Genomic DNA, 24,813 nt, shown 5'->3' with positions numbered 1-24,813 from the left:
AAAACCAAACTATACTCGGATTTTTTATGTACTGCGGAAGAGGTTTGATTTTTATTTTGAAAACCGCTCACAGCTCTCCTTCCAAATTCACCATGACCATCTCGTCACGCCGATCGCGCCGTTCTAACTCGGCTCGCCACACACTCCTGCTCTTAAACAACTTCAAATTGGCATCCCGTCGTAGCAGCTGCAATTTTTCACAGTTTTTTTTTTTTTTTTTTTGGTTGTTGTTCCGCGTCTCCCTCATACGTTGAGAGACCCGGTGGGTGGTCGTGTCCGACTCCAGATGTTCACGACGCGCTCACATCTGCAAGCCATCTTTGCAAGCCATCTTTGCGGAACAGCACCTTCTCTTTTCTGCCCCCCCCCCTGTATTTTTTTGCGCGCACCAGGACGGTCTCGCCCTCCGCCGACCGCACAGGCCTTCCATTGTCACCTCATTAAAACATGGGCCAGCTTCACTCCACTGCGGCCCACTGCACCACCCTCCCACGCCCCCGACCCCTTAAACTAGCGAGCCTTTTACAATGGTCGCCGTTCAAGACCTATTAGACCTAAATCCCGCGGCAACCGCACAATTTACTTTTCGGGGAAAAACTGTCGGTATCATTCCAATTGTATCCTTGGCCTGAACTCTCCAACCCCCCCGCCCTCCACCCCCTTAACATTTGACTTGCAGGCCAGCATACATCCCAACCGTGATGTGAAACTGCCTATTTTTGGTTAAAAAAAAGACACTGGTGGTTTGCCCATATTAGGACTTTGATTCTGAAACGGCGAAGGATTTTAAAAAGATGGTATTCTGAGGCTCCTTCAAAGCTGATATGTGGAATGTCTGAATGGCCTTCCGCGGCGCGTCGTAATCCGCCAAAAGTCTCAAGTATGCGAGAGGAGAGCCAATGCGGGTTCGACCGCGTTCCCACGCACAGGGAAAGTCTTCCAACAACGGAGATCGGACAAGACAATTCACTGAGAGAAATTTTAAGACATGGACACGAAAAGTTGGATGTGGATTTCCAGCAGTCTTTCACCTGCATTCAGTTTTGATTTTTCTTCTGCCCCCCTGCCCCCAAACCCTCCATCTTATTTGGCTACATGTGACAAAAATACTTAAGTGTCAATAAAAATACGTAGAACAAGAAAATGGCCTAATCATCACCAAATTCTGTATTTTTCGCACGATAAGGCCCACCTAAAAGCATTGAATATTCTCAATGTGCCTTATAATCCGATGCGCCTTATATATGGATCAATATCCTGAATTCTTGGACCTATTATTTCAAATGTTCCGTAAAGCGCTTTGTTACAGCTGCGGCGGTAGTGAAAGCGCTGTCTAACTAAAGCTTTATTGTCCCTTTAGCGTAGCTCCATCTAGTGGATGCATAACGCAACCGCAGCCACTACTGTAGCTTCTATTCGATGCACCTTATAATGCGGTGCGCCGTATCTCTGAAAACGGCTTTAAAATAGGCCATTCATTGAAGGTGCGCCTTATACTCCCAAGCGCCTTATCGTGCGGAAAATACGGTCCTTAAAAACATCAAGACACTACTTAATAAGGTTATGCTCACACTGGCCACCATTTGTTTTTCCCGTAAGTGCCAAAGATATTGTAATGCTCTCAAATTAAAAACAAGCCCAGTCGTGCTCAAACGGCCTGTGGGTTGACGTTGATTTGCATATTCCCATCTGCAAAGACAGCTACCGCCTCATCCAAGTTGTTGTGTCAAGAGAATTACAATGTCAGAATTTTTATATTTTTAAACACCCAAAAAAATGTGAATTTCTCAAAAACTAGATCCAACTCGGCGGGGGGAAGACTTTGTGAGCCACACATGCTGCTCTAGTCCAAGATACACAAACTCCTTCCAACACTCGAAAGCTAAAACCTTAGTAGGACCTTTTCGCACTCCCGTCTGTCAGAGTGCAGCTCTCCTTCGTCGAAAGACTTGTGTCATCATTTCCTGCTTGACGAGCACGCAAGGATGTAAGTCACACCAAGCCCCCCCCCCCCCCCCCCGCTTCATCTGGTTGCAAGGGTTTATTTGGCTACGTGCGGGTTTATTTGAATAGGTTAGGAGAACACCCAATTTGCGAAAGCATGTTCGGTCGCCCCTCAAAATGGGGATGGAAATTGACGGACGGGCGGTTGGGCCTCGCTTGTAATCGAGCCGCACGGTTTAACGCCATGCTTTAAAGAGGCACGCTTGGTGGCTTCTGACAAAGTCTAGCCGCGGCGTCCCAAAAAGTTGCTCCGCGGTGCAATAAAATGAAACGGCACAGACGACGCGGTAATCACTTTGACATGTCGAAATGCGCGGCCACAATAATGACACATTTTTTAATAAAAGACCACGGGAACGAAACAATGGCTCGTGGGATTAGGAGCAGATTTCAATTATTTACGAGTGTGAGAACTCCAGCGAAAACATGTAAACATCGGCCGTAAAAAAAAAAAAAAAAAATCGCTTTCGGCCATGCCCTCGTTTATAATGCACCGTATTTTTTTTCTTTCGCTTGAGTGTTATTGTGAAGAAGAAAAGGCTACGTGTACTACATTGAGTGTGCTTTAATTTATTTTTTTTAATTTATATATATATTTTTTGACCATCCACATTTGACGCAATTTTCACCAAATCAGCCAGCGATGATGCGCGACGTGCGGTCAGATGAGGCGGAACATCCCCTGGCCTCACATCCACCATTGGTCCACCTTGCAGGCTACGAATAACCAATCGCTGTTTCATGACCGTCCAAAAAATTTTGGCCATTTCAGCCGACAAGAACTCAATCTTTAACTTATCGTTTTCATTTCTTGTGAGTTGTATTTTTTTTTCCTATCCAGAGAGTCAAAACAAGACCAAGGCGCATTCTGCGGTCTTTATAAGGCGACTTCAACTTCACGCGGGCATTTTGTCAGTACGTCGAAGGCGTTGCTGATCTCCTCTCTTAAGCCCGGCAAATGATAAGATCCTCTTAGAATGGAAGATTACTGCTTTAAATCCCAGCTCGGCGTGGCTGCACATCTCCTTAAGGCAGCTTTGCCCCCTTGGTAAGACCCCCGGTTATTAGAGATGGCGAGTTTTTTGCCGCGGCCTTGTGTGACACCTCTGTCGTAATAATTATAATAACGGCCACAAAAGATTTGTAGGGATCGGAAAAAATGTACTGAATTCTTCTTCAGATTATTATCGCTTTTATTATTATAGTTATTACATAGTTATTATATAGTTATTATAGTATATATAATTTATATATAATATATATATATTTGTGTGTATGTGTATATATATAAAATACATTTTCTAAGAACCTGCCGGTGAAGAAATGCAATTGCAGTACATGCTCACGTCATTCTGTGGTAAACGAAAACAGGTCTGTCTTTCGTTCATGGAATATTTCCAAACATTTGTTTTTTTTCTCCATGGTTTATTAAAAGAAAAATAACATGTTGCTTGCGATATCAGCATATTTTTTTTAAATTATTATATTCATTAATGACAGCGATTTCTGGATTGAGTTTATCCAAAGCTTCACACAATGAGCTGTTTGAAGACGCGGTTTGGCCAATTTTTCCCCAGAGTGTCTGCGTGCCCAATCAAATCCATAAGCCATTTATTGCTGATCATTTGCAGCTTTTTGGAAATGTTATGGTAAATTCTTTTGTGTCCGTGTGTATATGTGTGTCCCACTTTGCTTGGCAACCAAACCACACTGGTGAAGGCACAGAATAAGTCTCAGTGTGAAGCACCTTTGCAGCCTCGTATTCGCAACACAAGTCCGTTGTCGCTCACTCGTCAGAAGCAGACTTCTTCCAATAAATAACACAAATATATTCTTTCTCTCTCACACACACATACACATATATAGACATGTATAAACCACATGCATTTCATATAATTTAAATAATTTATATATACAGTTCCCCTTCACACCCCGACTCGGACGAGTTCCTCCAAAACGGCCACGCCGCACCGGTTTGTGGATTGGCGTCGCGGAAATTCTGCACCCACGTTTTCTTCAGCAGAAATCCTTTGATATCGTGGCCCATGTGCAGAATCACGCGGCGGAGAGCACCCGAGCCATAAATGGAACGTCCCGTCGAATTCCAGGAGGCACGTTTACGTCCGGTGACGTTTCCTGGACAGGGCGCAAACGCAGGAAGTGTCGATGCGTATCCACCGCCAGCCGACTGAGTTGCGCACCTGCGTCAGGGCCCGCACGTAAGTCTGCGTGGTCTTACATTGCGAGTTCCAGTTCTTGTCGTCGATGCCCCTGCAGCCTCCCTTAAAGGGCCTCGGGGTCCGACAGCGCGTCTCGTAAAAGTATTGCTTGATTTCCTGCGCCGCGCTAGTTTTAATTTTGTCCAGGACGGTCACCGGGGTGCCCCTCGTGTCCACCGCCTGAGTTTTATCAGTCACCCACTGGCTCTCGCTGTCGCACACCGAGTATTCCCCGCGATAACTCTTGTGTTCGGTGTAGCGCTTCTTCCGGGTCTTGTTTGCGGACGTTTCGCCTTCCAGCCCGCCGCTCACAAAGTCATCGGCCATGTACAGCGGCGGCGGCTGCAGCGGCGCCCGGTCGCTCAGCAGCACCCGGGGCGAATTGAAGCGCTTGTGCTGCCGCAGCAGGTCAGAGTTCAACATCATCACCCGCCCCTGCTCCGCGCTGGCGCTGCTCTCGCCGCTCCGGCCCGCCTCCCCCCACTGCTCGGCGTCGCCGAGGAGAGGCGGCGGTGCGTCCTGGTGCTCCACGCGCCTGCTTTTCCCCTGCTGGCTCTGGTTGGCCCGGTTCTTCCCCCTGGTCAGGTCCGCCTGGAGAAGCTGGATGATGAGCGAGTTTAAAGGGTCCGGACTGGGCGGCGGAGGCGGCTGCTGCTGCTGCTGGTGTTGCCCCTGGCGACTGTTGTCCATGTCCGTTGCCTGGATACCATAGAGGTACACGAGGACCATCACATAGAGCAGGATGGACATCACTAGATTCACCTGTAAGATCTGCAAAGATGAGACAGAGGAAGTTTGAAACTGAAATGTTTGTCTTGGGTCTTAAACTGGACAGTGGTTTTCAATCAGACCGGCAAATTGGTGCCGTTGTTCAATCCGGCTTCTTGCATTTTAGGCATGAGCACTTTCAGTTATTCATGGCTTTGTCACTTCCCGGCTGGATTACTGTCATGCGCTTTATTTTGGAGTTAGCCGATCCTCCATGAAGCGTCTCCAGTTGGTCCAGAATACTGCAGCTCATCTTTTGACTGGTACTCGTAAGAGGGAGCACATAACTCTGGCAACCCTTCACTTGCTCCCTTTACATTTTAGAGTTCCTTTCAAGATCCTATTTGCTTTCAAATCTTTAAACGACCTCGCTCCACCTTACCTCTCTGAGCTCATCCGTCCGGTGCCTCAAGTCTGCGGACCAGACATTTTTAGATGTACGAGGAACTAATCGGAGGCTCAAAACTCATTCTTTGGCTTTTGACTCAGCGTGACTCAGACTTGATTTTTAGTCTTACTGTTTTTTTTGTTTTGTTTTTTGCTTTCTACTGTCTTTATTAATTTTTGAGTTTTGAGTTAAGTTTTGTATTTGATATTTGCACCATGTACAGCACTTTGGCAGGCTTCCCCCGCCCCCCGCAACTCTCTTTCACCAGGCACATTCTGACAAAAAATTATATCTTGCTTGTCAAATGTGTTTTATAATTTTGTTGAAACAAACATCCGAACAATTGCCAATTCTGTCCATACCGCCCCCCCCCCCCCAAAAAAAAGTTTTTCTCCCAGTGAAGGAGGTACATACCGGTATATTATTATCCAAAGTCATGCTTCCTGATTCTGGTCATGTTGTGTTCCGTGTGCAGAGTAAATGCGTATTGTGTACATACTGTAAATTACTCCCAGTGGCAGGTTGGAACAAGAGGAAGCATCTATCTCCTCGGGGGCGTCAAATTGAGAATTCCTCGCATTTACAAGACTTTTGCAAAGTTGCGTTCGGCGTCAACTTGGGGTAGTTGGCAGGCTTTGATATGCACCAGGAAAAACGCTTTATTTGGCGTCAAAGCCTAAAACACACGACCGACAAAAGCTGTCTGGGGTCGCCTTGGCGACAACAGAGTTGCTAGCATCCTCATAACAAGCCCGTATACGTCCTAAATAATTCCGACGCTGGAGTCATTTTAAGGTCGAGTCATTCAATATCACTGCGGCCGTCATCGGCAACCGCGTCCGAAAAAAAAGTGTGCCCAAGGTGGTCCTGAAGTCGTAAACAGCAGCAAACGTGTTTACAAAGGAAGTCATCAAGTGTTTATGAAACTTGCTCGGGGACAATTTATTTTTCATGTGACATTCAGATGTTTCTGAGGTCAGAATAAAAACCCGGCGAATCTGGAATGCTGTTTTTTTTAGGGGGGGAACTTTGGTCTCGCAGCACGACATTGCTTTGAGATTTTTATTCTTTTATTTTATTCTCCCCCCCCCCCCCCCCCCCGTCCCCGCCAAGTCAATTTTGCAGATGTCTTGTGTATGAAGCGGATCCGACATGCAAATCACAGAAAAGTGGGCTCAAGTCAGATGACCAACAGAAGTCGTACAAAGTGGATCCAAAAAAAAAAGAGAGAAGGAAGAAATACGTTTTAGTTTTTCATGTTTATGTTTCGCATTGCCGACAAATCACGTTTCTGTATGTTTGTTTATTTGTTTTCCCCGCCGCCCTCTGGCGTTGTCGCTCAGGTGCAAAGCAAATGTTCCGAGGCAGGCCAAGGCTTGATGAGGTTTTTTTTTTCCTCTCTCTCCTCGCTGTCAGCTTTAACCACATGCTTGTATTCTAATGTCAAGTTCTCATCATTTTTATTTTATCGTCAAGCTTGCGGAGGAGGATGTTTTGGTTTCTCTTAGGACCAAAGAGATGGAGGGAAAAGATTAGGCGGAATGTTTTGTCAACATCATCATCATCATCTGAAGCGTTGAAATAAATCTTGGTTTTCGTTGGAAGCTCTTTGTTCGACCATTTGCGGAGACGTTTCCTTGTTGCGTTTAGTGCGGGCAAGTCTGCGATGAATGAATTTGACGCTACATTCACGGCAATATTTCTTGTTGACATTTTATGTGCATGGCATCATGACAGTCACTCATGCATCTATTTCGCCTTCCCCGATCGGTCTCTTTAGAAGAATTTGAATGCCAAACGCCATAAAAGGGCGCACGAGTGTCATCGGCGTTGCAGTGAAAATATGAAAAACACTGTTGAGCTCACACCGTGGAAAATAAAATGATGCTCACGGGGGTATATTCTTTATCCTCTGTGACAAATATGACTTTGGCTCAATTATTAACCTTCTGAATGTTTTTTTTTTTTCTGTGATACTGCTCCCAGGTGACCAAGGCACAATTGTAGCAAAAAAAATTGTTGGATTTGTTTTGTGCTACAGTGAAACTCCTCTACAACGAAATCATGTTTGCAGCAAGAATTTTTTCACAACGGGTTTTTTCACAGTAGCAATTTTTATTTTTAAAATTTTATTTCGTTGTAGTGAATCTCGAGGCAAGAGCAGAGAAAAAGATTTCGTATCACGGAATGGGGATTTTTCGTTGTTGGTAGAGCAGAAAAGTGGGAATGGCTTTGCATGAACATTTTTTCACACTAGGGGGTATTTTCATCCATGTAGGTTCCGTTGCAGAGGAGTTTCACTGCATTTAATTATTTTATGACTGTCTTTATAAAGGGGTGGTCTATTTTTCAACAGTACCATGATTGTTTTGCAGGTTCTGATGCGATCGTCCAACCCTTGCCATTGGAACACCCCTCTGGGACAGAGAAGAGGTAAGATCATCTTGGGAGGCGGGGGGGGGGTGCACCTTATCTCGAGTGGGTGACGTGTGTGTTTTAAAAAAAAATGTTTTTTGAATAATTTAAGTTGTAGTTTTAGTGAAAATAATTTCTATGCCACTGCGATTATCGGCTGCAAAGGATGAAAACAATTCTGTGATTTTGTTGTTTCCCTGATTCAAATGATCAGAATCATCATCAGGCTCAAGTATTCCCTTGAACATGTTTCATCCATGCTGAATACGTTGGAAATAGAAACGTTGAGGCCCTTGTCATATTCGCTGCATGCAGAGAAAAGCAAAAGTTGCATGGATGTCTGGTTAGCTCGATTTACAAGGTGTTTTGCCCCAGGTATTGTGTGTTCATAGATGACATGATCCTCCAGGTGAACTCTTGTGTGTAGGCTTTTTTTTTTTAAATGATTATTAGGACAAGAGCTTGATCTGTCACGTTGTGCCCGAAGCGATAAAATGATCGCTTCGTGCACAACAAGATAATGAGGTGGATCCCCGAAATAGCAGACAAAGCAAAGGTGGTCCGAGAACAAATGGGTTTTAATACAAAACACAAAAATACCCGTCCGGGAGCAACAAACAGAAAACGCTGGTCAAAATCAGGACCAGGAATAAAAGGAAGCAACAGAAAACGCTTGCGAGAAAATGGCAAGGAATATAGTTGGTAATAATAGGAATAGATAATAGTAGATTTAACGACGCGTAATCACAATCACAAGGCTACACGGCAATGAATAGAATAAGGCAATAATCGAGAGAATTGGCTCGGCGTTGAATACTCCGGCAGTAAGTCAACTGCCCGAGAACAAAGATAAAGCCTGTGTAATTAGTCCTTGATGGGTGACAGGTGTGTCGGCGGTAGGCAGGAAAAGCCTGCCCCCTGCTGGCAAACACGGGACGTGACAGTACCCCCCCCTCAACGGACGCCTCCCGGCGGCCTACCCGGCTTGGTCGGATGAGCTGCGTGGAAGTCGCGCAGAAGGGACGGATCAAGGATCCAGGAGCGGGGCACCCACTGCCGATCCTCAGGCCCGTAGCCCTCCCAGTCGACCAGATACTGGAAACCCTTACCCCTGCGCCGAGAGTCCAGGATGGTACGAACCGTGTACACTGGGTCACCGTCGACGACCCGCGGAGGGGGGGGCGGAGTGGAAGGCGGAGCCAAGGGACTGGAAACCACTGGTTTGAGCAGGGAAACGTGGAACACGGGGTGAACCTTCATGGCGGGCGGTAGCCGAAGCCTGACCGTGACGGGGCTGACGATGGACTCGACCACGAACGGACCAGTGAATCGGGGCCCCAGTTTCGCGGACGTGCCGGCCAGGCGGAGATCCCTCGTAGCCAGCCACACCTCCTGCCCCACCACGTAAGTAGGTGCCGGGCGCCGACGACGGTCCGCGATCTGCTGGTTCCGGGTCGCCGTGCGGGCCAATGCAGCTCGGGCCTCTTTCCACACGCGGTGGGCTCGCTTGAGGTGATGCTGCACAGACGGGACCTCCACCTGTCCTTCCTGGGACGGGAACAGCGGCGGTTGATACCCGTAGGCCGACATGAAGGGGGACCTACCAGTGGCTGAAGAGACGAGGGTGTTGTGTGCGTACTCCACCCACGGTAGATGGTCGACCCAGGAGGAGGGACTGCGCAGGCATACACAGCGGAGGGCCGCCCCCAGATCCTGGTTGGCACGCTCGGCTTGTCCGTTGGACTGGGGGTGATATCCCGAGGTCAGACTGACCGTGGCCCCGAGGGATCGGCAGAACCGCTTCCATACGCGGGACACGAACTGGGGCCCCCGGTCCGAGACGATGTCCGTCGGGATCCCATGGAGACGGAAGACGTGTTGGACTAGGAGGTCGGCGGTCTCCAGTGCAGACGGCAACTTAGACAGCGGAACAAAATGAGCCGCCTTAGAGAACCGGTCCACGATGGTGAGGACGACCGACCGCCCACGGGATGGAGGAAGGCCCGTGACGAAATCCAGGGCGATGTGTGACCAAGGTCGAGGAGGGATGGGCAATGGCTGGAGCAGGCCTGCCGGAGGCCTATGTGAGACCTTGCCGCAGGCGCAGGCGGAGCAGGCATTGATATAGTCCACCACATCCTTCCGAAGCTCCGGCCACCAGAACCGCTGGGTGACGAGATGCACAGTCCGGTTCACCCCAGGATGGCAGGCCACCTTGGACCCGTGCCCCCACTGCAACACCTCCGAGCGCAGAGGTGGGGGTACAAACAACCTCCCTGTGGGGCATCCAGCCGGGACCTGGACACCATCCAGGGCTTCCTGGATCTTCTGTTCAATCTCCCACCTCAACGCCCCCACGATGCACCGGGTCGGGAGGATGGTCTCTGGTGACCGGTCCCTCTCCACGGGGTCGTGGAGACGGGAAAGGGCATCGGGCTTGGTGTTCTTTGAGCCAGGAGAGTATGTGAGGATGAAGTTAAAACGGGTTAAGAATAGTGCCCACCGGGCCTGACGGGGGTTGAGTCTTTTAGCGGAGCGGAGATATTCCAGGTTCTTGTGGTCGGTGTAGACCGTGAACGGTTCCTTAGCCCCCTCGAGCCAGTGGCGCCATTCCTGTAGGGCGACGATTACAGCTAGCAGTTCACGATTGCCCACGTCGTAGTTGGACTCTGCTGTACTGAGTCGACGAGAGAAAAAGGCGCAGGGGTGCAATTTCTGGTCGACCGGGGAACGCTGGGACAGAACGGCCCCGACCCCCGAATCCGAGGCGTCCACCTCTACGACGAACGGGAAGTCCGGGTTAGGATGTTGCAGTACCGGGGGATTTGTGAATGCGGCCTTTAGGCTGGAAAATGCCGACCCCGCAGCCGAATCCCATTTGAATGGGACTTTTGTGGACGTCAGACGGGTCAACGGGAGTACCTTTTGGCTGTAGTTGCGAATAAAACGACGGTAGAAGTTAGCGAACCCCAAGAAGCGTTGCAACTCCTTCCGGTTAGTCGGTGTTGGCCAGTTCGTCACCGCCTCCGTCTTGGTGGGGTCTGCTCTCAGCTTGCCCTGCTCAATTATAAACCCCAGAAAGGAGATGACAGGTACATGGAATTCACACTTCTCTGCCTTGACGAAGAGCTTGTTCTCTAATAAACGCTGCAATACCAGCCTGACGTGTCGCTTGTGTTCTTGAATTGATTGGGAAAAAATTAAAATATCGTCGAGATAGACGAAACAGAAAATGTTCAGCATGTCTCTCAACACGTCGTTGATGAGATTCTGAAAAACGGCGGGGGCATTTGTCAGCCCGAAGGGCATAACCAGATATTCAAAATGGCCGAGCGGGGTCTTAAAAGCAGTCTTCCACTCGTCACCTTTCCGGATGCGAACCAGGTGGTAGGCACTGCGTAAATCTAATTTTGAAAAGACTGTGGCTGACTGTAAAGGGGCGAAGGCGGAGTCTAGTAATGGTAGCGGATACTTATTTTTTACTGTGATGTCGTTCAGACCCCGATAATCCACACACGGTCGCAGGGATTTGTCCTTCTTTCCAACAAAGAAAAACCCCGCACCTAACGGCGATCGCGATGGTCTAATTAGACCTGCAGCGAGCGAGCTGTTGATGTATTCCGTCAGTGCCTCGCGCTCGGGTTTAGACACCTGATACAGCCGGGAGGTTGGCAACGGAGCGCCCGCCCGCAGGTCTATGGCGCAATCGTAGGGTCGGTGCGGGGGCAAAGAGCGTGCGCGATCCTTGCTGAACACTTGACGCAAGTCATGATAGCAGTCTGGCACTCCGTCAAGGCAGATAGTTTCGGGGATGTCGTCACCGGCGCGTTCGTGCTGCCCTACGGCTGATCCTAAACAACGTTCATAACAGTTCCGGCTCCAACTCTCTATTGCCGGACGCTCCCAGGAAATTACGGGGTTGTGAGTCCTGAGCCAGGGCAAGCCGAGAATAACCGGAGCGTTACGGCACTGCAATAAATCGAACCGTAGATGCTCAACATGGTTACCGGATAATTTTAGTTTTAGTGGTTCTGTTCTTTGCGTCACGACCCCCAGGAGGCGTCCATCGAGATCACAAACCCGCTTTTTATCGGCCAACTTCTCGACATAACAGCCCAGGTCGGCGGCGAAGTCGGTATCCATAAAACAACCATCAGCCCCCGAGTCTATCAGAGCCCTAACCCGCCGCGACCGGGGCCCCTCAAATATCTCCCCCTCGAGTTCCAGTCTCCCGGTGTGTCCCGGCCGGGAGTCAGTTCGCCGAGGCGTGGGGAACTCTGCGCGGGGTCGGGACTCACAGTTTTTGGAGGGCGAGGATGGGGAATGTTCCGGTCGGCTGGGAGCAGCATGAGGTCCTCGTTGACAGCTGTCAGACCGAGCCCGATCGTTGAATCGGCGCCGTCTCTGCTCCGGTCCAACGTTTTCGCCACCCAGCTGCATCGGCTCCTCCCCGCAGTACGTGGCACACCGGGACGGAGAACGATCACCTCCCCGCTCCCGGTTTCTCTCTCTCAGGCGGTTGTCAAGTCGCAGGGAGAGCTCGATTAACTCCTCCAGGTTGGAGCTGTGGTCGCGAGTCGCCAGCTCATCCTTGAGTTCGGTGTTTAATCCACGGCGAAACAGTCCGCACAGCGCCCGGTCGCCGTAGCCACTCTGGGCGGCCAGAATCTGGAACTCGATGGAGTAGTCCGCCACCGATCGCCTCCCCTGGTGGAGTTCAAGTAGCCGGCCCTCAGCCTCTCTGCCCCGCACGGGATGGTGGAACACCCGGCGAAACGCCGCCACGAAGCCGTGGAATGAAGACCGGAGGCTCGGCTTCGCGTCGCTTGTCGCCATCGCCCATGACGCCGCCGGACCTGTCAACAGGCTCATAATATATGCCACCTTCGCGGCGTCAGTAGCATAGAGGTAAGGTTGCTGGTCGAAAACGAGCGAGCACTGGTGGAGGAAGTACCCACACTGCCCGTGCTCACCCCCGTAACGTGGGGGGTGTGGAAGCGAAGGCTCCCTCATCATTGTGGGAAATGATGCGGGTGCCTCAGGGGTGGCAGGACGAATCACGGAGGGAGGTGCTCTCCGTTCCTCCACCCGTACAAGACGGGGTTCGAAATCATCGAACCTGTGAGCCAGCATGGAAACCGCGCTGCTGATTTCCGAAATGGCTTGGCCCTGCTGACTTAACTGTTGCTCTCGGCAGGACAGAACGGAAAAAATCTTTTCTAAGTCTGCGGGATCCATGGTGGCCGGAGTATTCTGTCACGTTGTGCCCGAAGCGATAAAATGATCGCTTCGTGCACAACAAGATAATGAGGTGGATCCCCGAAATAGCAGACAAAGCAAAGGTGGTCCGAGAACAAATGGGTTTTAATACAAAACACAAAAATACCCGTCCGGGAGCAACAAACAGAAAACGCTGGTCAAAATCAGGACCAGGAATAAAAGGAAGCAACAGAAAACGCTTGCGAGAAAATGGCAAGGAATATAGTTGGTAATAATAGGAATAGATAATAGTAGATTTAACGACGCGTAATCACAATCACAAGGCTACACGGCAATGAATAGAATAAGGCAATAATCGAGAGAATTGGCTCGGCGTTGAATACTCCGGCAGTAAGTCAACTGCCCGAGAACAAAGATAAAGCCTGTGTAATTAGTCCTTGATGGGTGACAGGTGTGTCGGCGGTAGGCAGGAAAAGCCTGCCCCCTGCTGGCAAACACGGGACGTGACATGATCAGTCTGCATGGAAGCCAAACGTCGATTTGACCTCTTGCCAGTGCATGAGAGTGTTGAATCACTCCTTTTTATGTACATTATATCTTTAAAAAATAAAAATACAGTGTATAATATACATACACTGTTTTCCGCACTATAAGGCACTTCGGAGCATAAGGCGCACCTTTAATCTGTCTGAAAACAGTTTTCATATATATGGTCCGGTTGCGTTATGCATCCACTTGATGGAGCTACACTAAAGGCGATACAATACAATACAATACAGAATTATTTAGACAGAGCTTTCACAACCGCTGCAGCTTTGACAAAGCGCTTTACAGAAACACATATGTATATAAATGTCCAGGAAGTCAAAAGATTGATCCAGATATAAGGCGCATTGGATTACAAGGCACACTTTTTTGAGAAAATTGAATGATTTTAGGTGCGCCTTCTCGTACGGAAAATACGGTATAATAATATCCTCAGTTTATAATTCTCGTAGTGGTAGTTGTGTGACACATGATTCAGCACGAATGTAAAATGGTTGTCCTCGACACCAGGTGTGTCAAACTCTTTGTCACGTTAGAATTACTGTTTCCCTTCGAGGGCCGTGATGACTGAAACAATATCAAGAAGTGAAGAATAACGTTTCATTCAACTATTGTTTAAGTGACCTGTTATTAGAGGGGTTTGGGAACAAAAAATGCTTACAATATGTCACTGATATATTACATTTAAAAATGTGAAATTTTGGCCCACATTTTCGCAAGTGTCAAGGAAGTTGTCATCTTTGATTTGCTTTCGCGGGCCACTTAAAACGATGTGACGGGCCACATCTGGCCCCCGGGCCTCGAGTTTCACACCTGTGCTCTACACTCATCGACATTGTTGCCGTCGCACTTAACCTCTTGCAAGCTTTGCTCGGGTGAACTGTCGAGCATGTGGATAAGGTCAGCGCTGTGTTTTGGTTGCCGGGCTATCAAGGTCAAGGCGCCGTAAAATCATTTGTGCTTAATTGTTGCATGCAGCGGCGAGAAGTGCGGGCGTGCAAGCGTGCGTGCGCTCTATTCGAGCCTTCCCATCTTGATCGTACATCCGGCAGAGCTGTGAATTATAAATTGCTTATTTAAGTGCCATAACAGCGCAGCGGATATCAACACAGAACTTAAGAGTCCAGCTCGGAGACACACTGAAGAAGTGATTTGCATCACCCACTTGGCCCTTTAACGACAGTCCATAAGCTGATAGGCATGAACTGTTAAAACATAAATAAATACACGGTTAACGCTCTGATTGGCAGAGATGACCATTTTTTATTCTCCTCTATGTTAAAAAAAACAACAAACAAATCTGCTTGGTTGTTTAAGAGGGACTAACATGAAGATCTCCATTGACAGTTACAGAGGGAGCGTTTAGTGTCAAAGCTTTAGAGGACAGTGTCGACACCCGCAGCGTCTAAGCACTAATTCCGCCCAGTGGGCTCCAGATGTTTGTGCACCCAAAGGACGTGACTTGGCGAAAAAAAAAAAAATCAAAATGCATGAGGTCACGTCTGCGGCTCATTTTCCTGCCAAGTCGTTCTCCTCCTCATCGTCGTATTGATAATCGGCACAGCCTAATTTGGGCCCAGAAAGGATTACCGAGGCGGTTTGGCAAGATCAACGGGCTTGCGTGTCGGTAAACAGTAGCAAATTGGTTTAGACCAATCACCGCAACTGACAATGTTTGTGAAGACAGAATTTGATGCGGATCGAATGTGATTACGCAGCGCGCTTTGAGATTCGCTCCTTATAGTCCTCCAACCTCCTCCTCGCTGTCGTTTCAAGCCTGGAGGTTGTCAAGCTCACTTAAAAGGGAAGGGCAAAATTCCAATGTTAATAGTGAATTTCAATGAATGTTTCACAGCCTCGGGGGGCAGGTGAGTCATCTCGCTGTTATGCCGTGACAAAAGTAGCTTTGTAGGTGTTTGTGAATGCGAGCAACGCCGGTTATTAGCGGGCAGGTATGAGTCCGCTCACCTACTTGATGGGGAAGTGACGTCACGGCGGGCGTTTGTGGTAGCAACAGCTGACTTGGTATTATAAACAGATGCTCCTTTAAAGTAAATGACAAAGTGCCGTTTTTTCCGCACGATAAGGCGGAAATATTTAATGTTTTTCGGTGCGCCATCTATATAGATCAATATACTGATTTCTTGGACACACTATTTTAAATGTTTTGTAAAGTGCTTTGTTACAGCTGCAGCGGTTGTGAACGCTCGCTATAAATAAAGCTGTATTGTATTGTATTCCCTTTAGTCTAGTTCCCTCTAGTGGATGCATAACATAACCGCAGCCACTCTTGTCTTTTTTTTTCTTTTTCTATACGCCTTATAATGCGATGCGCCTTATATATGACAACAGTTTTAAGTCTTTCGGGGACAGCAATTACCACAGTGGACAGCTTCTCGCTAACATCAGGTTGCAGGGTGCATGAAAGGGTTCAGATAGGCCACTCATTGAAAGTGTGCCGTATACTCCGAAGTGCCTTATCGTGCGGAAAATACGTGAGTAAGAGACCTCCTCTGCTTTAGGTGCCACACTTTATTTCAGCCAAATGCCAAAAAGACAATTCGAAAAGATGCGCTTAGAATTCAACACTGGATCGTGTCCGCCCCTCGACTTCAAATGATGACCTCAATTAATTTGTATGGTCAAAGTCAAAATTTTTATTTTTCGCACTTGCTCGGTGCCACCTTACAAGCCGAATTTGAGAAACGTACTCATATATAAAGACAGTAAAAGGAAAGTACTGCAATGTGAAAAAAAAAAACTTGGGAGAGACCTTCCCTATGCTGGTATAGTTCGACCGCCAAAACCGAGTCCACCTATGGTACAAGACTCCCTTACCTACGAGAACAAACAAAACTGTCCACAACATGTCATTTCAACCGTCAGCTCAAAAGCATTTTTTTTTTAAATCTGTTAAAAAAAAAAGGCTCGTTTGAATGATCCCCTTTTGAGATCAATCTACTGATGCTGGATCTTAAGTTTATTTCCATCACAAGGCATTGGAAGTGATGATGGAAAAAAAATGCGTCCGTCGTTTTATAACCATGCCGCAGTTAACTGGCAAGACCTTTTATCAAATCTATTTTTTTATTATTAATTATTTTTTATTTATAATTTTTATTTATACACACAAGCAGTGTGTATAAAACAGAGTACACTTGATTCAGTGTGATAACCAAATCACTCTCGGAGATCTGGGGGAAGTTAATCCAGTGTCACGCCTAATGGAATCACCGACACAAGAATAGACGTGTAAGGCTCTGGCGGTGGCTTTTGACCTTCCTTCCGCTGTTGTGTGTGTGTGTGTGTGTGTGTTGGTAGTATTTTATAGTCCACAGCCGCTGCACTCTGTACTTGTGAATTATCTGAACACAGTGCCCAGTGACCGATGACAAACCAAATGTAGGAACGTCATTCTATAGATTTTTTTAATTTTTATTTTTATTTATTTTTTTTTTTTTTGTGGAGTGAGTAAGGAATGTCCAAAGGTTTTGTGTTGGATATTTTGAAGACGTGTGCTCGGATATGATTTGCAGTCTGCCAAGATCTTCATATTTATGGGCCATAAAATGATTTTTTTCCCAGTGTCATGAAAAGAAACTTGTACCCTTGCTGATTTCAGATTTATTTCGTTTTTTAATCGCACTTTTGGATCTTCAAGCCAATTTTAGACCACCCAAGTGATGACAAAATGCAGTTTCTAAAAACAACAACAACATAAAAAAAAAAAACACCCGGAGGTTCAAACCTATGTGTAAAAAATTGACACAAAATGAAATGGGCTACAATATCTCAAAAAGAGATAAATTAGTTCAAGAATGCAATGATGGCTCATCCAGAAGGTCACAAAAAAATCACCAAGAACTGCAGGCCTCTCAGCAATGAGAGGGGCACTGGGAAAAAATAGAATTCATGGGAGAATGCGAAAACCACTGCTAACCAACAGAAAACAAAAGCTCATTTCACATTTGACAACAACAAAAAAAACATTTGAGTGATCTTGCAAACCTTTGGAGAAATATTAAGTACTGCGTTTTGAGGAAAAGAACATCGTTGGCGACAACAAAACATGGTGGAGGCAATGTGATTGTCTGGGGCAGCTTTGTTCATTCAGGACCTTGACCAAGTCCAGAATCTAATCCAATTCAGATAGTTTGGCGTTACCGAAAGTGTAATTCATGCTGGAATTGCCTGAAACAATTCTGTGACAAAGACTGAGCCAAAATGATTTCACAGTGATGTTACGTACTCACTAATCATCGCCTTATCACTAGTTAGTTTTCACTCATGTTCTGCCACGGGTGGCATGAAACAAGAGTGTGATAAATGTGGGTGGGGATCATAAAACAGGGGGCCGGGAAGGGCTATTTTTTTGTCATGGTACTCAATGAGGATTAAGAAAGTCCTGATTCTCCCTAAATTTTGGAATGGCTACAATTTAATTATTTTACTTACGGGAAGCAAACACTCACATTAAAGGCCCAATTGGGTGGAAATAATTCGGAATTGTTCATCGTCGATCTTTGATCGCAATCAAAAGAATTGGTCGCCTCACTGAGCGCACATGATTCACCTCCAAAAACAGAAGATAATCGAAGATAATGACCGAGTTTCCGCTGTTAAAGTGCCTCATGATTCAAAATGGCGGTGCCATCGTTTTTTCACGGCACTTGCTGTCATCTACTTTGATCCCTGTATGCTCAGCTCATTTTCAGTCTTTTTTTCTGTATAACGATAATCGGTTAATATCAGCCACACGAGATATTTTTATTTCTTGGGATGTGTTCCAGCTAGGCCTAAAAAGTTGACTGAGCACAGAGAAGCTCCGGATGCAGATGCTAAGACTTGAGATGCTGACAAGTTCGCCATCATAAACGACATCCGCTCACTGGGCTAACCGATATGACAAGCCGATAAAAAAACAGGATTGTTTCATTTAGTTACCCGGAATGTCGCCGACAGCTTGGCTGACTTTTAGCTAGGATGGCGGCGATGTCTAACGTTAGCCTCAAGGCTAGATAGCGGCTAGCGTGGTTAGCGTCAACAAAATGACCAGGATTGTTTCATTTAGTCACCAGGAATGTTGCCGACAGCTTGGCTGACTATAAGCTAGGATGGCGGCAATGTCTAACGTTAGCCTCAAGGCTCGATAGCGGCTAGCAACAAAGTGTTCAGAACAAACAAAGTATGGGCAAGGTATCTGGACTGACGGAGTGAGATTAGCTTTTGCCGATTCGTGACAGCCACATCTCCATTTTCTTAACCCCTGACAAACAATCCACATCTCAATTTTCAAATGATAACAAATTTCGCAGCCCTTGACTCGCCACAATGTGATTGTCACCCCTGGCCCAGCTGGCGCCGGACCAAAGACGCGCTCGTCAAAGGATTTTCCCTCATGCGCGATTCGGGGGTTAAACTTAGACATTTTAAAACACACGGGAACTTCATTTCACGGCAGGAAGTTTTGTCTGTCGGCTTTCGGCAGCGGTCGGTCGGACGAGTGAGCACCCCATGTCTACTAAAACAAAACGGCACCGCTGCGTATAGAATTGAACGTGTCCTCGACAGAATGTAACCTATAAGACACACAATAAATAAATAAATAAATAATTCTAATCAGTTGCACATGTCCGTTCATTTCTCCTCATCCCACTCTCCACCGGGACCGCACGAGTCTGACGTTTGCTTTGTTCTCCCACTAACTAATAAAATGGAAGCGAGTGGGCAGGGTGCACATAAGGGTGGGTCGCCGTGCCGACGCTTTTTGCGTTCGTTTATAGGTGCAAACTTTACTGTAACTTCGGATGGGCGGTCACCAAGTCTCCATGCGAGAGAGCCAAGATGTCCGAGTCTCATTTCGGTTTCGATATCTAGCTTCATTGCCAAGATTAAAGTTGGGATTAGTTTTATTTTAAGGTTGGGGTTAAAACCAAATGGCAGGACAAGCAAGGATTAGGCCTGTGTGCGTGCGCGAGCGCGTCTGCGCTTGACACACTGGGCAGCGAGTCGTGCCCGTTGGCCGATTCGAACATCTGTCAGCCTCAAATATCAAAGCGGCCACGAAGCAGACTCACCACAAATCACCGACGGGCATCTCACGTCACCGCAGCGCATCGGTACTGCGCTGCTGAACCGATTTAGTTGATTTCACACTCATTTTAGACCCTAATCCCAATCTGAGTCGACTGGGAATGCAGTCGCCCACAGACCCGGTGGTTGATGTTTCCAAAGTGGTACATCCTCAAGAATTCAGGACTTTGCGCTGAGTTTTTTTTTTTAAGTGGAAGCAAAAAAAAAATAAAATAAAAATAATGAATGAGGGAGGTTAAAAGCCGTCATAAAAAGAACAAATGCGCGATCTAATGTCGGCGCGGGTGAAAGTGAGTTTCAGACGGAGAAGCGGGTTAGCGGGTCACAACGGAGCGAACGAGAGAGGGGAGGCAGCATCCGCAGTCATCTGACTGAAGTGATCGGAATGCGCGGCCTCACCTTGGAAACACCCCATCCCGATCGGCTACTCCTGTCCCTCAAAATGCTCGTTATTCGCTTTTTTTTCTTTTTTTCTTTTTATTCCTTGTAGTTGTGTTGTAATAAGATGAGGCCACGGGCACCGAGCAATAACCCGCATATGTTTTTGGTCCAGCGTGCCATGTGAGAGGAAGAGGAAGCAGCACGGCTTACGCTTCATCAAACGCCTTCACGTTTTTCCCCCTCGCTCGTACAAGCCATAAGAATGCGCCGCATATAAACACTCCGCAAAAAGGATAAACTATCACGAGGCCGGCGCGGCGCTCTGAAAATTGCCGACCGCATAAGATGAAAGCGCCCATCTTGATCCCGGCGCAGCCGATGTCCTCCAGCAATTGATTGGACGCAAAACGACTGGGAATAGGATACAAAGTATGGACGTTGGAAATAATCAAGCGCATGCTTCCAAACTTGACAAGCAAGATGATTCTGAGCTTTCGGGCCAGAATCCAGGAGAGTTTCAAAACAACTTTCTGAAACTCTCATTTTCGGAGCCCAGTGCCATCCGGCGGTGGGGGGGGGGGGGGGGGGGACTCCAACAAAAACAAAAAATCCCAGAAACTGACGGAAGATTCTTCTCTGTCTCTTCCTTTGTTGAGAATCAAGTCCAAATCAGTAACCAGGCTGGCACGGTGACAACTGGGCTTGATTTGTATCACATCATCCATCTCTCTGGAGCTCCATTTAAAATTTGGACTCGTGAGACCACAATTTTTTTTTCACCACCGGTCCAGATTCATATCTATTTGGCCTCGCAATTACTTTTCCCCTCAGAATGAGGACATCTCGTTTTAAGCTCTTGGTTATCAAACTCTTCCGAAACGTGCGTTTGTTGCCCACGCGTTGTGCACCGAGGAACGAGCAAAACACTCGCCCAAGCAAAGGCCGAAACGTAGCATTATCCGAAAGGTTGAAGATTGATATCCTGAAGCGGTTAGACAGACTCACGGAGAACGTCGACAGCGACCAACCACAGCGTTTCGCCACGCTTTTAGTTTACGGCAGGGGCCTCAAACTCGATTAACTCGGGGGTGGGGGGGGGGGCGCACTGGAGCGAAGGTCTAGGTGAGCCTGAAAGAAATATGCCTGTATATGACGTTGATGGCACCGTTAGTGATTGGTTGAAGGTCAGAAACCATGGAAACACAAAATCAAAAATGTAATACAGTTTAAAAAGTTTGGCTAGTGGCTAGCTAACACGGACACATACACATAAAACTTTGCTTGTGTGTATATAATAATGCTAGCTCCGTGTTGGCAACTTAGCGCTCATTTTCCCCGTTCTTGTGCGTGTGTAACATCCGTGATTTACACGTGTATTCAAACCGGTGCGGGGCACCGTGGGCGCGATCACGTTGCCACTACCGTTTCGAATGAGACAGGTCCTAACGCAGGGGTGCCCAAACTTTTTGGATCGAAGATCTACTTTTTGATCAACTAACCTCACGGGATCTACCCTTACCGGCGCGCGCACGCACACACACACAAATTAAAGATTTACCTGCTTTATTTTATTTTTTAAATATTTGTTTTTTGTGAAAATGAGACTGATTAGTGTGCAGTGTATAATAACACAAAAATATATTACTAACATGTACAAAGACACACAAATGGTTGTTAGTTTTTTTTCTTCTCGACACTCCTCGGATCTACTTGGGACCTGTCTTAGATCTACCGGTAGATCAGGATCTACCTAATGGGCACACCTAACGATTCAACACGTAGGTAGCGCTAACACATGCAGCATCCATATCAAACTCGCGCGGGCCGCACTAATGACTTTCATATCAAGGCGGGGACCTCCAACTCGCATCCTGCGGCCCACTGTTTGGTCCGTGGGCCGCAAGTTTGACACACTGGTTTACAGGCCACGAGCGGTTGCTCTTGCGATCAAAAGCAGGCTATTCAGACCCCGATGAAGATGTGACGACTCCTTCCACAGTAAACAGTGCCTCATTTCATGGCGAGTGTCTGTAAAAGTAACCCTTTGGCTATGATATGATTATTTCTATTTTCTATTTTTATTTATTTCTTTTTATGTAAACTGTTTACTGATTGTTGCTCATCTCCTTTGCTTCTACGCTGAGAAAGTCACAATTATGGCAATATATTCTCGTGGTCCGCTCGTTATTTTTTTAGCCTTTATCTACGTCATGTTCTGCTCACGCCCCGATGAAGACTGTGATACTGAATTGTTGCAGCTCCCCCCCCCCCGGGCCCCCATACTGGCACGTAACCGGCCAAAGCCGCGGTACCGAGTTAGCCTCGAGGTGCATCTGATGTCCTTTTCAAGAGCCTGTAAAGTTGACATGCGGCCTTGGCGCATGCCTGGTCTTCTTCCCCACGTCCTAATTCCTCAGCCTGACGTGCGTCTGCACGCCACTGGCGGGGAGGGGGGGGGCATCCCAACTCGCCGCTGCAACAGCTGTTTTATCGCCTCTGTACGCGGACACGCACTGTCACGCACTCGAGTGGAGTGTCGGTGACGGACGGACGGGGGGTGGGGGGGGGCGTGTGTGAAGGACTGCAGCAAAACGATCACACCCTCTTAACCTACGGCGTCAAGGCCAGTGCGGCGAAGCGCAAGTGAAGTTGTTTCGATTTTCATTTGCAGACCCCCTTTTTTGATTGGCATACGCAGGCACACAAGGATAATTTGAGCATTTCATGAACACGGCAAGCACAGTGATGATCGCGACGCGCCGGAGCAGTTGTCCATACCTGTCGGGCAATCCAATCGGGAAACAAAATTATATTGTCGGACTTACGTAACAAGTTGCTGCACAACTAAAGGTGCCTTTGAGGCATAGAAACATGCAAGAACCATTTCCCGGATATGAGGTGTGTTCCAAATAAAGACTGAGAAACTTTTTTTTTTTTTAACTTTACGCACTGGTATACACAATTATTTTTTTTAACTCTTGTTAAAATGCAAATTACGCTTCCGGGTCTTTCCGAAGCATCAAGTGAGCCGATGATCAAGTTGAATCGTCTTTACATTTCCCCCCAAAATACCATCTCAACCACATCAGCTCATTCCACTCCCTGAAACACGTCCACACGCCTTGCCGCACAGCTCCAGGGGACGCTGGCAATATTTATGCGACACTTAAAGAAACCCAACCCTCTACCTGCACAAAGACACGGGGAGTCTCTCCTCCCTGCCCAGTCTCTTTTTTTTTTTTTTTTTGTCATGTGGCTTTGTATTGGAGGAACGAAGCTTTTGAATACATAACGTGCGCTGTACAAAAGGTAAATATTTACTCTCGGAGCCCTTCGGAGCCTTTTTTTTAAACCCGCCAAGATGAGTTCATTCAGAAGTTTTTGCAAGTGGACTCTTGAGGACTGACTACCTTCTGCTAACAGCTTTTCGGCATCTTATTATTATTATTTTTGAAAATCGGTATCAAACTAATTTTAAATTGTCCTACCGTAATAAAGGTAACCATAGCATCGGCCGGTTAGTATCCAACAGAGTCGACATGAAGGTAATTCTTGGACCGAATCCTTTGGGCAAAAACTTCTTTCTCACTGAGGAGGGCTGCAGAGTTGCCTGCACACCACCACCACCACACTGGTTCTGGAAGGAAGGGAGAGGATCAGGGTGTGCGTAATTCTCGCTCCCTTCGTCCCTCCCTCCCTCCCTCTCCTCCCCCCTTTTCTCACCGCTTCCGACATAATCTACACACACTCTCTGATGCAGGACAGATGGCTCTCGGCGCATGTCGCCGCCAAGAGCGGTGTGCGGTGCGCACAGAACTATGTCCGGAAGATCGAGCAAAAGCTTGTCTTGGTTTTTGTTTCAGTTTTATTACTGTCAAGTGGTTGCACGAAAAAGTAGACTTCAAAAGTGTGTTGTTGCTTATTGTGGGGACACAACTGAAATTTATTTTAAAAAAAAATTGGCGGGGTAGTCAAAATAAGTCATTTTTATTTATTTTTTGGTGCAAAACGGCACCATCGACCAATCACGTAAAGACATTTTGACGGACAGGCTAAAACAAATACAGTCAAACCTCGCTTTTCGAACGTCTCGGTTCTCGGCCAATTCGATTTTCGACCAAAAAATTCGAGTTATTTTATGCCTCGGATGACGAACAAATTTCGGTTCTCGAACAAACTGAGCGCACTTGAATGGACCGTTTAACTCCTCTCTCCTTCCTTATACGAGGAAGTGACGCTTCCTCGGGTAGACTAGGAAGTGACGCTTCCTCGTGTTGCTTTGCATTGTGAGCAGACGTGCTCAATAAACATTTTTATTTTAAAAAATAGCGTGGTTTCGGTTTTCGAACAATTTCGGTTTTCGAAGAGCCTTCTGGAACACATTATGGATGGAAACCGAGGTTTGACTGTAAATATAAACGATACAGATGAGTCTCGTTATTGCGCCAAATGCCGTTGCGACAATTTCCTGCTGGTCTTGATGTCAGTAGATGCGACTTGATTTTGAGCATCCTGCATGACAAACTACTGGTTTGATTTGATGGAGTTTTTTGACTTTTACCGGATTATAAATCAGTTTTTTTCATAGTTCGGCTGGGGGTGCGATTCATGTGGTAATTATTAATTTAATTATTTAAAAATGTATGAATTATTTTAATTTATTAATTTAATTATTAATTTATGTGTTAATTTATGTGACATTATTATGTCATTTCACATGTTATTTTCCACATTAAACCACAGGAGGACGATCTAGGCCTGTGTTGATAAGTCGACAAT

General features: G+C 47.1%; 1 protein-coding gene and 1 long non-coding RNA gene across 2 annotated transcripts in view; one reads left to right on the top strand and one right to left on the bottom strand.

Annotated features, from left to right (window-relative positions):
• Positions 1-3,263: 3,263 nt before the first annotated feature.
• On the bottom strand, positions 3,264-23,716 carry ntf3 (neurotrophin 3). The gene is made up of 2 exons (XM_052055250.1): positions 23,523-23,716; positions 3,264-4,994 (listed from the first exon to the last, which is right to left on the bottom strand). Exons 1-2 carry the CDS (start codon positions 23,538-23,540, stop codon positions 4,122-4,124), a joined length of 891 nt encoding a protein of 296 aa, XP_051911210.1. The 5' UTR covers positions 23,541-23,716; the 3' UTR covers positions 3,264-4,121.
• The window catches only part of LOC127593676 (uncharacterized), a 115,350-nt gene continuing 107,545 nt past the window's right edge, over positions 17,009-24,813 (top strand). The window contains exon 1 of the long non-coding RNA XR_007960471.1: positions 17,009-17,022. This is a non-coding gene — a long non-coding RNA (uncharacterized LOC127593676). The remainder of the gene's footprint in view (positions 17,023-24,813) is intronic.

This window comes from Hippocampus zosterae, chromosome 21 (assembly GCF_025434085.1).
Source record: "Hippocampus zosterae strain Florida chromosome 21, ASM2543408v3, whole genome shotgun sequence".
Lineage (NCBI taxonomy): Eukaryota > Metazoa > Chordata > Actinopteri > Syngnathiformes > Syngnathidae > Hippocampus > Hippocampus zosterae.
The sequence above is the reverse complement of the archived record's forward strand: the minus strand, read 5'-3'. Positions and strand labels throughout refer to the sequence as shown.